This window comes from Falco punctatus, assembly GCF_963210335.1.
Source record: "Falco punctatus genome assembly, chromosome: 4".
Classification (NCBI taxonomy): Eukaryota; Metazoa; Chordata; class Aves; order Falconiformes; family Falconidae; genus Falco; species Falco punctatus.
Genome location: NC_137583.1, coordinates 98704702 through 98721257, shown reverse-complemented (window position 1 = coordinate 98721257; position 16556 = coordinate 98704702). Strand labels below are relative to the sequence as shown.

The 16556-nt window shown below is 43.3% G+C and overlaps 1 protein-coding gene across 2 annotated transcripts in view; it reads right to left on the bottom strand.

Annotated features, from left to right (window-relative positions):
• The window catches only part of TMC2 (transmembrane channel like 2), a 44645-nt gene extending 28711 nt beyond the window's left edge, over nt 1–15934 (bottom strand). Inside the window, exons 1-8 of one of the 2 annotated variants that reach the window (XM_080384393.1) lie at nt 12358–15934; nt 11998–12045; nt 9503–9836; nt 8593–8745; nt 6339–6429; nt 5342–5423; nt 4943–5049; nt 3119–3217 (exon numbers count right to left, since the gene is read on the bottom strand). In XM_080384393.1, the coding sequence (XP_080240519.1) occupies nt 3119–3217; nt 4943–5049; nt 5342–5423; nt 6339–6429; nt 8593–8745; nt 9503–9836; nt 11998–12045; nt 12358–12403 (960 nt within the window). In that variant the 5' untranslated portion in view covers nt 12404–15934. Of the gene's footprint in view, nt 1–3118; nt 3218–4942; nt 5050–5341; nt 5424–6338; nt 6430–8592; nt 8746–9502; nt 9837–11997 lie in introns of both variants that reach the window. The other variant, XM_080384392.1, reaches the window with a different exon arrangement.
• Between the last annotated feature and the right edge of the window lie 622 nt (nt 15935–16556).

Here is a 16556-nt window from a genome sequence, read left to right as displayed (position 1 = left end):
TATCTTGTTCAAGTTGATGTGTGTCAGTGCGTATCGTTCTTCTCTATTTTTTTGCCTGTCATCTTTCAGCCCATAAGTTAAAGAGCAGTTAAACAGTCTGGCCATGATAGTTGAGCAAGCTCCCCTCTGATCAAGCCTTTGGGAAGACCCATATTGAGACATAACTTGGAGCTCATATCAGAGGCTGTGTAATGGATCTTGTGTACAGTCATTGAATAATTTACATGGGAAGGACCTCTGGAGGTCACCTAGTCAAACCCGCTTCTCAAAGTAGAGCCAATTTCAAAATTAAGTGCTGTGGCTCAGGGCCACATCCATCTGACTTTTGAAGATCTCCAAGGATGAAGATCCCACAGCCTTTCTAGGCCTCTCTTCCAGTGTTTGACCACCTTCATTTAATCAATTAGACTAAGCTCCCCCAAAGCACTAGGTCTTTCATTCCTAACCTAACATAAAGCTTCAGCATCCCTTGGTGCCACATGAGCTGCACGTTTACCTGCATAGAGCGCAGTACTGCAGGCACAGGACAGCTGTGGGGGTGTTTCTGGCAGTGCTGCTGAGCCACTCGCGGAGAGGCAGCAAGCCCGGGACCAGCACACCACAGCACGGCTGCGGGGGCTCATAGACAGTTATGTCTAATGTGTGCTGGGCAGGTGTGATGAAAAGAGCCACGTAAAATATAGTGTTCCCGGAAGGCACCAGTGAAGTTTTTTTTTTTTTTTTCCTTAGGTTGTAATCCCAAACCTTTGTCTTGATTCATCAAATGGTGGGGGCTGAAAAATGAGTTCCTCTGCTCACATCATCCAGTATGTTCTTTAAACTCCTTTTGTGAGATGTGGCGTCTGGTGTCCAGGTGAGATTTATTCCTTTCTACTCCTCTAGAAATCTATGATGTGACCTCCTTGCTGTCAAAGCATACATTTCCCCAGCTTCTCTTTCTTGCGATGTATTTTTCAGGATCACAGTACTGACTGCGTTTTATGCCCACTCTGAAATATGTTTCCCTGTTGCACCTCTCCTGTGGAGCACGCTGAAATAAGTGTCTATTCATTTCCAAAGGGCAAGCCTCTGGGAAGGGCTTCATTTGACATCTTCTGGCTGCAGGTCATATAGGTGTACATGAATGCCCTACAGCTACAGATTGCTCCTCAAGCTTGCGTGATTGCTCCCTGGTGTCAAGCAGCCAGGGAGTAGGTGTGGGATGGGGACCTGTGTGGCAGAGGGGTTCAGAGGATCAAGGCCTTGGTGACAGCAGGGGAATGCAGATGCATGTACCAAGCCACAGGCAGGACACTGGCAGGCCATGGTAGCCAGCCTTTCATGCAATGGTACAGCCTTATTCCAGAGCGTATTTCCTTACTAATATGTGTATAGTTTATGGTGTCCCAGATAAAATCAGCAGCTGCAGTTCAGCAACAGTCCTGCAGGGTTATTTTTTGTTTGTTTTGGGTCTTATTTGGTTGTGGGGGTTATTTTTGGTTGTTTTTGTTTGTTTGTTTTTCTGGATGAATGAGTTTAAATGCTGCTGCTCATGTTTTACAGCATGCTGCTCAAATGAGCTTTTCATTCAGTGCAACGTTATTCAAAATGTTACTAATTCACCTCTGAATTTTGGGTTCTGGCAAGTGGGTAAAAGTGCTGGAAGAGCAACAGCTGAAAGGATCCTTGGCAGAAAATGGGTAGTGGATGAATGTCTGGCCCTGTCAAGTTCCTGGACACACCAGTATTTGAAACTTAATAAATTAATTTAAATAGTCTGGCTTACATTAGTTACTGGGAGGAGGGGGTTAGTTAAGGAAATGATGATGGTATTTATTACAGAAGGATGGGGTCCCATGCTTGTAATATGTGGCCCAGCATCAACAAACATTTAAAAAACATTTTCAGATCCCAAGGTATTAGCCACAGCAGAATCTCACCACCCCCTGCACATATATTTTTCTTTTTTGTGTCATCCCCTAAGAACGCTTAATTGCTTTGGCCTAAATCTTCAAAGGCAAAGAGTAACTGGGGTGGGGTGTGAGCTGGGGCTGCAGCCAGGCACTGGCAGGCTGCTGGAAACCTGGGCTTTCCCTTTGGGTGCAAGTCCTAAACTTTGGTTCCAGCTTCAGGCTCATACTGGTATTTCAGGGCACCGGGGATGCGGGGAGCAGTCCCCTTCCCAAGTTTATGAGCAACTTCAGTGGTACGGCAGGTGCTCCCTGCCCATGAGGGGACCTACAGCTCGAAGTCACCTTCTGGCTGCCTGGTCAGGAGCAGCTCCCACGCTTGACCTGTGTGCTGGCTGCTGTTCTGGTTGGGAGTAAAATGGCTCTTGTGCATAAACAATACTTTGGTTTTTTTCCAGAATAAAATTCTGTATTATGAATGCGAGATGATGACCTAAATTTCTATAGATTGTTCTAGATACATTTAAAATACAGCAGAAATGTATTTATTGGGTGTTTTTTCCTCTGAAAAAGGAGCTTTTTTTGCCTGACTTCATGAGGCAGCTATGTGAATGTCATTTAAGTGACATTGGTGGGCAGTTTACATAGTCACGTGCTTCTACTAATGCTCGTAGAAAAAAATAATGTCGGCTTCTTGCGCTTCATGAATAAAAATACTGTGTACGTGAAAGGACATGGGGCTCCTAAATCGGCTTTAACTTTCTGCAGTGTGGAACTGTATAATTCCACTGGCCTTAGTGGATTTTACTTTGCCCTGTTCCACCTCAGTGACTGTATACAGACCTGTTTCAGGTGGTGTTAGCCAGCTGTGTTGGGATGTGATCTGTCCCCTTTGGAATAAAAGTGCATCTCCTTTGATCCTGCACACCTGAGAAATATATGTCTGTATGTGTTTGTGTGTACGCACATGTGACAGACCATCCAGCACATTTATATATGTAAGTGGTTCAAATCCATATGCAGGTGCCTGCATGAGCACACGCTATTTTGGCCATAAATCTCTGGAGATCCACAAAGATTTTGTGGCAGCAGGTGTCATCATCTTCTGGAAGAAATAGGTGCATTGCTGGTTTATCTTGGAACGAATTCATCCCTGTAGTGCCACTAAATTCTGAAGGGTTTTAGGAGGTATTCAACTGATCTCTTATGATAAATGCTCCTGTGCTTACCTCAAAATCCCAAAGAACTGAAAAATCCATAGCTGTTGCTTGTTCAGCCCGGGGTACAGTTTTCCTTGGCATGCTCCCATATGGCATTCCCATCAGGACCTGGTGAACATTAATAACAGTGATGCATATATAGTATAACACATTTTACAGTGTTTTGCAGTTTGTTTTTTTCTTAATGAGTCCCTTTTGGTTTGCTTTTGGTTGGTTTTCCTTTTTCTTGATTTTAATATATATTTTATTCCTCAATACCAGACCAGCAGTTTAAAATATTTAGAATTAACTTCACCCAGATAACCAGAGGATTTCTCTTTCCCTGGTAACATCCATTGCACAGGAAATATTTTGCCAAGGAACTGTATCCCTCAATGAACAGCTCCAGTTTAAATGTCCTTAGTTTAGCAAGAAGTTCTTTGCTTGAACTTCATGGGTCTAATGCAATAAAGGGATTAGTTTTATCTATTTATGCAGGACTCCTCCTTCGAGAGAATTCAAGAGCACTGGGTTGATCTTGCAGTATATTTTGTATTATATAGTCTTGAATTGAAGAATGATCTCAAGGTGAGGTGAAGAGCAGTTAGGTTTGAGCAAAAAACATATGGCAAGATGATGCAAAGACCAGTTTTCATGGCACAGCCTCTCCTGATAGCACCACCCAAAGCAGGTCTTGCAGCAAGTCCAATGGCTATTGAAGTCCAAAGAATGTCCAGGGCTATGGAGAGTTAATAATATATTTACAAGCAGAGTCTGACTGGTGCCTATACCAAAATATCTTATTAGTATTCATAGCCTACAAAGGTCCTAGCATATAATCTATTACTTATTTTTTAGGGCTATCTAATTAATTTCAAAATCATTTATGAACTAAATGTTTATTGCCTCGCTATTCTCCATATTGTAACAGCTCAGTAGGCAATGAGTAACAGTATGCATACTTTAAAGACGAAAGCTGTTTAGTCTTCTACCATATGCATAGTTCCATACAAAATACATTTGTATTGTTCAGTGCTAATGGTTATGTCTCTTCACCCTGGGAGGAAACAGAGCTTTCACTTTCCATAGTATGAGCAACCACATTAAGGAGAACAAAAGCATAGTCCTCAGGAGAGACTCTGTGCTGCATTTTTGCTCCATAAAAATCTGCATTGAACAGAACAGATGCCACTGTCTGCAGATTGCACAGCCTTTAAAGACTGCACTGAGTAATTTAGCTGGGGCTGTAATGGCTACATTAAAAAATTCTTCAATAAACATTCATATAAAGTTGGCTATGAGATCCTTTCCATTCTCCAAGAACAGCGAGAAATAGAAAAACTAAAAATAAAACTGTTCCTTGTGAATCATCGGAATTAGCGGTACAGAAAAGAGATATTTCCCAAACAAATGTTAGTTGGCAAAGTGCTCGGAAATCATTCTTTCCCTCGACAGCTCCTCCTGGGGGGCCGTGCCCCTCAGAGGGCTCAGGAGCAGGGAGTCCTTAATCACCTGCTGAGCACACCCTTTCTCTTATGGCTTTTACGGACCTGAGCTTGTACCTAGGATTCATAGGCCATGTTTTTCACTTCAGTCAAAATGTAAAACTAGCCTTAAATTAGCTTTTTGAACTCCTGTTTTAGCTGCTGGGTTGGCAGGAGCTTTGATAGCATTTTAGGTATCCTGATTTCAATCTGACTTTTGCTCCTGTGTCAGTAACAGTCTTGTAAGTTGTTCTTTGTAAATTATTGTCCTTATACATTTCATTTTTCTAAAGCACTGTTTGTGCTATCAATTCCATGTCCATGTAAAGCAACGGGTGAGATATTACAGAAAGGAGACTTAAGCATTTACCTCTGGAATTATAACTAGTCCAAATATTAACCCAAAAAGGACAAGATTCACTCCATACATCCACCGCAGAAATATGAAGTAGGAAGCGACTGAGGAGCCAAAGTGACCTTAAACCAGAAGACACTTCATTGTTAGGAGTTTAGAAAGGTTAAACTGTTCCCAGCAAGATCTGCACCCCTTTACCCTCAGGACTTCCCAGCGTGTTGCCCCAGAGCTTCCCAAGAGTCCCCACCGCTGATGTAGACAGCAAAGCCCAGAGCTGCCCAGCGTGCGTGCTCCTCGTTTGGCTCTGGTGCCAGGGGTGAGTGGGGACTGGGGACCAGGGGGCTGGAGCGTTTTTTGGATGAAGGCAAAGCTGTCTTATACACAAGTTGCCACTGTACAGCAACTTCCACTTACTCTCCACTTCTTTTATCTTCATCTCCCAGGGTATGCACTGGGTTTTAAAATTGTCAAAGTCCCTCTTAAACTTCACCCATTTCTGAAACAAGACAACATGGCAGTGAGCAGAGAGGTGCAAAAAGATTGTTTCACCTGCACAGTTTCTAACACCAGGGCTTCGTGGCATTGCTATGAGGGGGTGTAAAGTCCCAAGCAGAAACTCTGGTCTGATCTTTTGGACTATTTCAGAAACTGCCTCCAATCCAAAATCCCTCCTCCCCAAATTGTTCACCTTTATTATCTGAGTTTTAACCTTCCCAGGCTTTTGGAAAGGTGCAGTTGTGCTAGGGGTTTACCGTATTATATAAGGGTGGAAAATTCAGACCTAACTCTGGATTGAAAGAATTGATGTGTAACCAACTCTATTTAAAACAAAAAAAGGCTTTGATAAAATACTGAGCTTGAATCCTTCCTCACCAAATCGGTGCCTAATTTCCCATTGATTTCATGCTCTCAGGCCTGGCTCCCTTTTTCACTTCTCAATATAATCTCCATGACAACATGCAACTTGGCTACCAACTTCAGTCTTAAACGCAGTCATCATTCTCCCTGTTATCTCCTCATTACTGGGAAAGATGACATTTCACAGGAGTCCATGGGGCAGTGCAAAGGTTCAGCATGGCCCCTCTCCCCTTGAGGGGTACCTTGTCTCGCTGATCAAGGTTTTGGAGGTTGCAACCAGAAAAACGTGGTTTTCCCTGCTCCTGCAAACCCTCCCTTGCTTCAGGGATGGTCACAGTAAGATTCAAGGTGGGAGGGGGGAATTTTCTCCTGTCCTTTCTGTAATATTCATAGGTTTGAAGCTGGCTAGTATTTTTTGGAATGTGGACAGGAAGTTTTATTCTGATTTCCTGGTGTCTCTTTTGCCAAATACAGGTTAATAAACTCTACCAAAGATGTGCTGAATACATAACCAGGCACCCAAGCTTTCCCCTGGCATCATTGTAGCACTTACCTTTGCCATCATCATCTTATATGCGTACAACTTCTTGCCCTTCCCTTTTCCCAGAGCTCCTTCAAACTTCTCTACAAAAGCTTGTGCCTCCCTAATTGGAAAATAAACAAGCAGGTTATTGAAACAGCAAAGAGGTCTAGCTTTTCACCTCTGCCTGCACCAGTGGGAAAGCAGCTGTGCTCATGTGGAAGTGGGGGCTTGGTCTCTCTCCACACCCTGTGCTGCACCTGGGGTTCTGGGTACTGGTGTTGCTGTGCCATGTAGAGCTTATGTGCCCACCTGGGGCTAGTAACAGGTCCCCAAGCACTCATGTTCATGCAGAGATGTGCCCCACAACTTGTTCCACACTTCTTCCTGGGTGTGACCAAGACCCAGCCTGTTCCTCTCACTCCAGAGCCCTCCCACCCCGGCATGCCTGCTATAATTTCTCTCTCCTAGTGCATCGGCCAAGGAGAAATGACATTGTCTAGTGAAGCAAACTCCAAAAGGATGCAGAATTTCCCTCCATAAACACCTCCTAGGATAAATATCAGAGATGTGCAATTGGCCCAACAGGATAATCTCAGTGCCAGAGAAAGGAGTGTACACTAGGCAGGAGTACAATCAAGCCACAAATTCAAATTAGTTTTAGAACAGAATTTCTAATGGAATACAGAGAAAAGAACCTAGGTAGATGCTGTTAGAGTATGTTGAGTTTGTGAATAAAATTTCATCGTATATTGGTGTTGCTAATACATTGTGAGAAAAGATTAAATTTTAGGAGTTGGGAAGTCTTTTGCAATCCTAAACCTGTGGGAAAGATGGACTTGACTTGGTAGAAATAGTTGGCTAGTTCAGCCTGTAACTGTGGGGAAATCACCTGTGAGTTTATTTGCAAACCTGAAGTGAGATTTCTAAGTCCTGAACATACTATTCACTCTCTTTGTGTTTCACATTTCTCATCTGCTCGGTGGGGCTAATCATTTCTTCTCTCAGGGCTGAGCTTGTGCAGCCAGATTAACTAATGAATGTACAGCACTTGGAGCCTTTCCAGAGACCCCTGAACAAGAATGCAACAATTTTGTTTAGGTTCATTAGCAGGTGGTAATGTTTGCCATAGTTCAGGAATAAGATTAAAGGGTGGAGGTATGTTATCGAACATGATCCTAGGCAGAATTTTAGCCAGGATCCTACACCAAAGGGAAAATATGTCAGAAATAATACTGCTTTGCTTTTTTTTTTGTTGTTTCTTCCCTTTTCTTTTCTTGCAGAACTTTGGACTTTTAGGGTCATAAGATTTTATTTGTAATGAGCTCAGGTTCGTAGCATGCCTGTGAGATAGAAAAGCTGCTCTAATACAGTTTCCCTGTGTAGATCTTTACCCAGACTTTTTTAGAAATAATTGGCAGTGTTCAAGGCTCCTGATTTTAATGGACAATGGAGCAGGTCTTGGCCTTCAAGGTGTAAAAGAGAGAAGATGAAACACACAGGCCTTCACAGCCTGGTCACTGCAACTCTGAGAAGCCCCTTAGCAAACATGGAGAGGGGCGTCACACCTCCCCCAGGGGCTGTACATGCCTTGCAATGCTATTTTGAAAGCTTTCCTGGTAGAAGGGAGTTTCAGGGGATTTTTAACCGATAGAGCCAGGATCTGAATCATTGCCTCAACATGGGAATAGTTTGTTATGAGCCATTCCCTGCTGACCTGTGGATTTTGATTTCCTTGGTCTGCCCTGCCCTGCTGCCCCCATTGTTCTGCACTAAGGGGTCTCTGCAGCCGCCTGAGTTCTTCCCACATTCAGCATGGGCTGGGTGGCAGTATTATCTTTGCTCCATAAACCTCTGCAAATAATACAGCATTTTTTCCAAGCAGCCCCATGTCAGGAGTGCAAAGTAACATGGCACTTTGCTGCTCTGATTTCTGTTTGACAATGGGCATTAATAAGCAAACCAGGCACAGAGTTTGCTTTAACAAGTAGCCTGACAGTAGCGAGTCATTTGGTTTTAAATACAAGGGTAGGATGACCTGGCCATGGATATCAGTTGAACAGATTTGCACTTTGTCCGTTCTTTGGTTACAGAGGCTGAAAATCAAATTCCTCATTTTAACTCTGATAATTTAAACCCAGACAGGCTGACCAGGCTCTGCCGGTCACTTATGATGGGACTGGGGTGTTACAGTAGCAGCAGCAGACATGCAATTTCTAGGAAAGGTAGTGTGTATCCGGCCATCAGAGAGGACCCAGGGGTGTGGGTTCCTGGTGTCATGGGTTACCTGAGCACCGAGAGCTTCTTCACCATTCTCCAGGGCTTGTTCCTCATGGTGGAAATCAGTTTTTTCTTTTGCTCCACCTGCTCCATCAGCATTGCAAGCTCTTCCTCTGACAGCGACTCCTCGTCAGATGAGTTGGAAGAAGCAGAAGAAGTACTGGGAGAGACACAAAATGAAGGGCACAAAATAGAAAAACTGGCAAGAGTTAGAGGGAAGGTCTTGCTTGGAGTGGGCACAGTGCTGGTGGGCCCCAGGGATCCCACACTGATGTGAACATAGTGCCTCACTACCCCCCGGCTTGGTGTGATGCCAGCACGGCCCCTTTGCACTCAGGGCAAGGCTGCTTCCAGCCAGGATAATGAAGAGGCAATTGCACTCCACCATAACTTGCCCAGCACTGTGCTTTGGACCATGCTTCAGCTACAGTAGCATCGCTTAGGGGTACAGCTGGCTCTGGAGAAATGTTTTTCACACCTTCAGAAGGAAATGGAAGATATGGAGAGAAGCAGGGGGCTGGGACAAACAAGATTTGGAAGAGGAAGAGACTTGAAAACATAAGAGATCCATATTAACCTAAATGTTTCCATAGACCAACTAAACAAATGTGCCCAGATCTAAGTCGCTCAAGCCGTCTTGTTTAAGAGTGCTTTTCTGCCCCTGGCTGTAGGTTTTAGGACTCCACTGCATTCACGGATCTGATCCTGGTTGAGAAAAGGTAATGACAGAAGACTTCGGAAGCAGTTTGGTTGTGTGGCATTTTACACTACTGTTTCCTACTGTTGTATCTCTTTTGGGAGAGCAATAGTTTATTCACAGTCTATTGGTTTTGTAGTTCTGACTCATACACCACTGGCACATCTGCTACCCCTGCCAGTCTGACATAAGGCACCACACTCAGGGATTGTTTAATTACCTGTTTTTCCCGTCTGTCTTCTGTTTGTTCTCCCCCCCCTTTCCTTTCTTGTTTGTTTTCTTTACTTTGTTTGCTGACTCCTTTTGATCTTTGGTAGGAGCCTTTTTGCCTGTCTCTCTTGGCTGAATTCCTTTCTCTCCCACCTTTTTTCCGTCACTATTATTTCTTTCGTAGTTTTTTCTCCTAGAGGCTCTGTTTTGTTCACTACAACTGTCTTCCTCTTTGCTCTCATCTTCTTCTTTGTCATTCTCTTGCTTTTTCCTTTCAAGTCTGCTTGCTCTGCCAGTTTTCCTGGGGGGCCGTTTCTTAGGTGTCTTGTCCTTTACTTCATCTTCTGTAAGGGATAAAAAACAAGTACTTTGGGAAATCCATGGCAGCAAAATAAGGATTCATCAGAGAAGTGCAGGCAGCCAGGATGCCTGATACAAACCCTAGCGATGTCACTGAGCAGATGTTTGTTAACCTGGGGGGGCTTTGTGTTATGCCCTGTCCAAGAACCGCATCCAACTCTTCAGTTCTGCAACTCCAATTTAATATAGTATGCCTGGTTTTAGCACATCAGTGACCTCTATGTGACCATAAGAAAACTGGAAATTAGTTACAAATGCAAAAGTCTATCCATCACAGAGCACAGACAGATACCTTGCCAACCTGTAACCACACCAGAGCAATGGAAACAGAAATTGCAGTTGGTTATACAGCATGTAGTTTACTTGTTGGTGCAATGTCCTTGAAAGATGTTTCATTTTCAAGGCTGGGAATGGAGGTCCTTTATTTATATAGAGATATAATATTTATTTATATATTTATTTTATAGAGATATATTTATTTATATAGATATATATTTATTTAATATAAAATATAATATAATATAATATAATATAATATAATATAATATAATATAATATAATATAATATAATATAATAAATATAGATATATATTTATTTATATAGAGATATAGAGGTACAGCTTAGGCAGCACCCGGTTTTGTTTCTCTGATTTTTCTTTTATGTGGTAAAGTCTGTATGCAGAGGAGACAAAACCCAGATAGTCTCTGATTCATGTTTCATTCTTACTGGCATTGCAATCCAAAAAAATCTTTTGTTCAGAAGTCAGAACTGCTTCCAGTTTGAAGGATTGAAATGAAGCGTGATTTAGTTGCAGAATATTATGGAAAGGGGAAAAAAACATTCAAAAAACCCCAAGCGTCTCCATCCCATTTATGACTAAGTACATTAAAATCGAAAGTAAGTTTTCCAGAGTCTTTCGGCTTCCAATTATCCAAAATTTGTGGCTGATGAAAATAAAGTGTTCAAACAAAAAATGTATAACTTTGGCATTGATTTTTTTTCCCCCAGGGTTGGAGAAATTGCAATGGAAGAAGGACATTTTACTAGAATGGGATCCAGAGTGAAAAATGAGCAGCCTAAAAGGTGAGGAAAATAGAAGAAAAAGAATTTGAGTATCTGTATTTTTCTTTTGGTGAAAAGTTAGAAATCAGTAACAAGCAAATAGTTTTTGCTTGCTAGTGGTAAAAAAATAGTGGGTGGTGGTTGTCACACTTGTCACTGGGAATGAGAAGGAGCTTTCAACTCATTTCTCAGGAGGCATTAGGTAGGTTTCAGTTACTATTTAATGGTCCTACTCAGCTGAATTTCAGTTAGTGATCTAGGTCAAAGTACCGCCTACCCTCTTTGGGAAAATGTTCATTTTGGGCAGCCAGCTATCATGGTTTTCATTTGTAAGCTATCAAATGTTAGGTTAAATGTGGAGCATTCATTTGTTACTTTTATCTTATTGCCTTGTTTGCCTGCATGGAAAAGGTGGATATGATTTAAAAAAAAAAAATCCCTGTCATTTTCTAATTACTTTTTCACATTTGATGGATCATACAGACACAGTTGTGCATAATTTTTGCAGTAGCATCTACATTCATATCATATGATCTTATCTTTATTTATTTAGTGTTACAATTCTACTACCAGTTAATTATCTTGTTTATTATGCATACAGGGTTAAAGCTGTTTTTAATCCCGTCACTGGTTCTTCCTGATTTTCCTCAAAGCCATCAGTCTGCCTCCAATCAATTTTCATTTTTATCTTCTCATGGCCATGATTAGTCAAGATACCAGTGTGTTATGGTCTAAGCATTACAGCGAGGGCAAGCAGGACCTCGGCGTGGTCCATAGCGGTCTCAGCCCCACATAGGGTGGTGTTTTACTGCAGTGCCCGGTTTACTAGAGATGAGTGCCAAGGGACGTGGGCTCTGACAGCCTCCTACTCTTGAAGCGTGGATGAAAGGGGACAGACTGCTTAAGAATGGTTGTTTATATATCACTATTGTAAGTCAAACCTCAAGGGAAAAATCCATTTGCTTAAGAGTATCTCAGGTAACGGTTCCTGTTGCAGAGCAAGTCACAAGCCAGAGAGAAAAAAGAAAAGGCATCACCTCTTGTATTTCAAACAAGACCACATTTTTTAATCTCTACATTACCTTCACTCTCTGCGTCACTTTCGACTTGTCCATCAATCTCTATTCCAGCTGCAAGACAAAGAACAAAGAGTAATTGCATTTGTTGCTGGGATTTACACATGTGATGCTTTACACAGCTAGCCCTTAAGTGCCAGCTGAGCTTGGCAGAACATCGCTTATTGATCATACGTTATATTCTTTTCCTACAGCAATGCTCTTACTATTTACTTTAGTTCGGCAGACGGACAAAATTTCCCTGCATGAGCAAACTGAAATTGCATGATCCTTGAGAGATGCAAAATGGTGTGCTTGGGAAGTCCAAGATATTTTGTCAAGTATTTGGCAGCATCCAAACTGGAAGGATCTCATAGTGATACCAACCATCTTCCATGATGACCTGTAAAGCACATTTCTTTTTCTTCCCCATGACAGCCTCCCGTCTTTTGCACAGACACTGTAGCTGCTATGCTGCACATGCACGCCCCAGTCATACACAGGTTACTCTCTCTTCCAGTGCCCATGTGCTTGTCTCCTTGGCATTGCAGACAGATGGGCACATCCAGCTGCCGGTGACCTCTTGCTTGTGAGCCATGTGGGCAGGGGAGGGCAGAGAGGGGTGGGAGAGGCAGGGAAGGCTCGGGCTCTGCCTCAGCCCACCCAAACGCTTTCCCTTTTGCTCCCTTCTCCCCATGAAAAAAGCACCTGTCGGCATTACATTGCATTTCATTATTTAAACATGAAGGAAAGCCCTTTGGTGGATACTTGGTGGTATCATATGAAACACAGACACAAGTCACGTCTGGTTCTGACATAAGCATGTGGCTGGAGGTTTTGAAAGGATCAATTTTCTTAATGCCATATTCTTTACTGACCTGCGTCAATCTGTGTAACCCTGTTACTCATTCTCCTGTGCCTTATTAAACCTCTCAGTTGGTGCCCCTTGGGACACAGCTGTGGGTCGCTTTTTGTCCTCCATAACTGTCCTTTGTAGGGGACTCCTAAGCTAATAGATGCAGCAAGGAGTCAGACACTGGGATCTCTCTTTCCTTTGCTCCTCTGTTCTGTGTGACCTTTGCATACTCATTGCACTTACTGGTAAAATAGGATAGATTTTCCTTCTAGGTGCTCTGAGGCTTAATTAATTAATGTGAGACCCTCATTCGGAAGGTCCTTTAGTACCACAAAGTATTGGATTGCACGCTGCAACTTGCAGTCTTTCAGTAGGCCAAGAATAGGTTTGTCTGAGCAATCTCCGGTGTAAAACCTGCAGCATCTGCCCCAGCTGTAGCTTCCTGGGAGGGGCAGTGCATCCCCAGCACAAGGTTTCTCCTACAGCATACAGACTGCTCAGGAAGGGTCTCCCAAGAAAAAAGCTTACCCCTACACTGGCTCTGGAATCTGCTGTGGACCCCTGGCTTGCGCAGGTGTCCCTTGGGGGACCTGGTGTGGTGACAGTACACAAAGACTTTCTTCCAGGTGTCGGCAGGGAGAGTGTTAATCCTCCCCTTCCCTCCCAAAACAGAGGAATGTTGTGGGGATCGGCTTGAGGCTGCTGCCACCAGCCACTCTTGCAGGTGACCCCTGCTGTGGGTCAGGTGCAGCACCCACCAACTCGAACGAGAGACTTAATGCTGCCTTTTGCTTGCTGGATTTTGGTCCAAAGGCACCTTTCAGGTATTTTAAGTCCAGTCCAATGGATTGTTTGATCTGCCTTTGACTTTAGCTCAGCTTGCCTGAACTAAATACATTTGAACTAAATACCATACAAAATGTGTGGTATATGCCCATACATTATTAACAACTCTAGCCCTGCAAGTTCATTACACAGGGTGTTTTCGCTGTGTGTTTGCCTCGCCAGTGGGTCTGACTGGGGCTGAAAGGAGCAGTAGCAGTTTTGGAAGTTCTTCCCAGGAAACAAGTTTCCCCTATAACCTTGTGCATCAGTGTGGTAGTTTGAAAATTTGCTCCAAATATGATCACTAGGCCATTGCATTAATACTGCTCCAGGCAAAAAAGAGAAATTTGCAGCTGCCAGCAGATTTTTTGCAGGCTACTTCGGTTGCCTCAAGCCTCAGCCCTAAGCATCTCTTTCCCAAACAGAGGATCTAGGGACTTCATTTTCCTTGTTAAATGAAAGCCAGGTTTCTGGATAATCAGGTGGTAAGAGGCAAAAGGGGTGCAGATGCCTGTCACACTCTCAGAATATCATGCTCCATGCTGCACTGTCTCTGCCTCACTGCACCCTTCTTTTTCACCAAGGCATACTCAGATGCTTTTTGCATGCTCAGGGTATACTCATGCGGGCATCTCATTGCCAGAGCTGAGTGTCCTGGTTTCTACCCTGTCACACGGTCAGTCATTCATCTATCATCTGCACTGAAACTGGGGTAGCTGCAGGCTCCAGACCTGCTTGCGCCACTTGGCATACCCATAGGTACTGAGTATGTGATTTTGAAAAATGATGGGGGCTGCAAATTCATTTCAATAACAAAATGTGTGGTCAGGTAGGTAATTACCTCCCTTCTGTCCTTTGATTTTATAATCTGTTCGCAGTGGTAGCAAGGTATGATGTTTTCATGGCAGTCACAGGGGTCCTGGGCACCCCTTGCCACACAAGGTGATGAGATCACCCTGCACTGTAGAAGAGGGTGACAGCTGAGGGATCCCAGCACAGAGGACAGAGCAGGGATGGTAGCTGTTCAGTGCTCATGAGGCAACTCATCAGTATGGCTGTTTAGTGGCTGAACATGTTTGCAGTAAGCTCTGCATGGATGTTGCTTCACTGCTCCCCACCTGCTCCATACCTACACTGTCAGTAGTAGTAAGATTGCCCATGACAAACTGCATTCTTACAGGCTGGGTGGCAGTATTCTACCCTTGCAGAAGCAGGGATCGTTATCCTTCACACTTCCAACTTCATTGGACTCCATCCCATGGAGGGGAGGGAGATGCACAATGTCTGATAACTATTTTGTAATCAAGAAGGTTATTAAAGTGGTTGCCCAAGAACTTACAAGTACTTACCCTTAAGGAGAAGTCCCTACGTTACCTTTCAGACTCAGCCTATAGTACAACAGACCCTTTGCATATGATCTGCTGCTCCCTTTGCCTTAAAGCCCCAAGAAAAATAAATAACCCGTCCAGGTGATGCTGTCTTCCTCCTCCCGAAGCAAAGGTCCACTTGTAGCTGATGTGCAGCTATACAAACACAGTGAGAAACCTTGCAGTCTTTGTCCCTCGTGGCACATGTCCTTGGAGGGAGAGGCAGAGCCATCGTCACTTTTCAGGTGGGCCAGGCAGTACCAGAAGGTGTGATGCAGAAGGCAGGCTGTGCAGGTGAGCCTGGGGATCCTCCAGGAGCAGGGCTCAGTGCAACAAAGTGGTGTCATTCAAGCTGAGAAAAGCAAGAAAAAGTGCAGCATGGTTGGGCTAAAGCTCAGATTTGCCAGCCTTGTTTGCCTTGTTTTTTGGTAAGTGCCTAGAGAGCTGTAATTCCCTCCTGAATCAAACTGGTGGAGATCTTGCTGTACCTCTCTGCTGCTTTAGCCCGTGTGATACTGAGCTTTTAGTTCATGGACACTGAAGAGTATTGGTCAAAAAAAGAAAGTTTAAAGAAAAGAAGATAGAGTTGCTCATACGCACCATTGAATTATTCATGGCTAAAAAACCTTAAGGTGGGATATTCTACAAAATGCTGTATCTGAAGTAAGAAAAATGTACTCCTTTTCATGTCCTTTTGACACACGTCTTTCCTTGATGGTAGAAGGTGCTTAATTAAAGGAAATATATACAAAAACATTGCAACAATCCCCAAGCATGGCAGGCCTGGGAGAGCGACAAGGTGTCTCGTGAGCCATGAGAGAGGTCGCATGTGGGGACTTCCTTTGCCTATGTGTGTGCACCAAACAGATGACAGGTCCTGAAATCGCTCCGTGTAGGGCTGACATGAACTCGTGTAGCCATACAATGGGGAAATGCTGCCAATCTTCAGCACCAAGCACGCTGCAGTCCTCAGCTTATGAGCCTGATTTTCCTAGGAGGATAAAGTGTCTTGCAGGGTTTATGATTTCTCAGGATTATGGATCAGGGGGATTAAGGGATTAGTATTTTACTTCTGAGTTATTCCACACAAGGTATGAATAAATAATGCACAACCATGAGTTCAACTATTACTTATGTAAATGTCAGGCTTCATATGCAGAGTGTGAGAAATTTATGGAGGTGTAGCACTTTTTTTGTCCTATACTCTTTTAGTTTGTTTCTCCTCCTGTTGGTGATTAATGCTATACAATTGGACAGTTTTGAGTTTTAACATGCAAGGACATTGGACGTCTCACACACCTCCAAGTGTTAAATAAAAAGCAGTTGTGTTATGGAGAGAGGGTAACTGAATCCTGCAAGCACATACAACATGCTTCTAAATGCTTAATGAGCTAGTGTTTCTACCTTTCTTGCTTTCTGATTAACGTAGGGCTTTAGCTAATTAATCCATGGATTACATTTATTCAATATTCATCTCATCTATAAGTAATCTTTACTTGAGAAGGGTTTTGAGTAATAACAGTAATACCTGACCTATG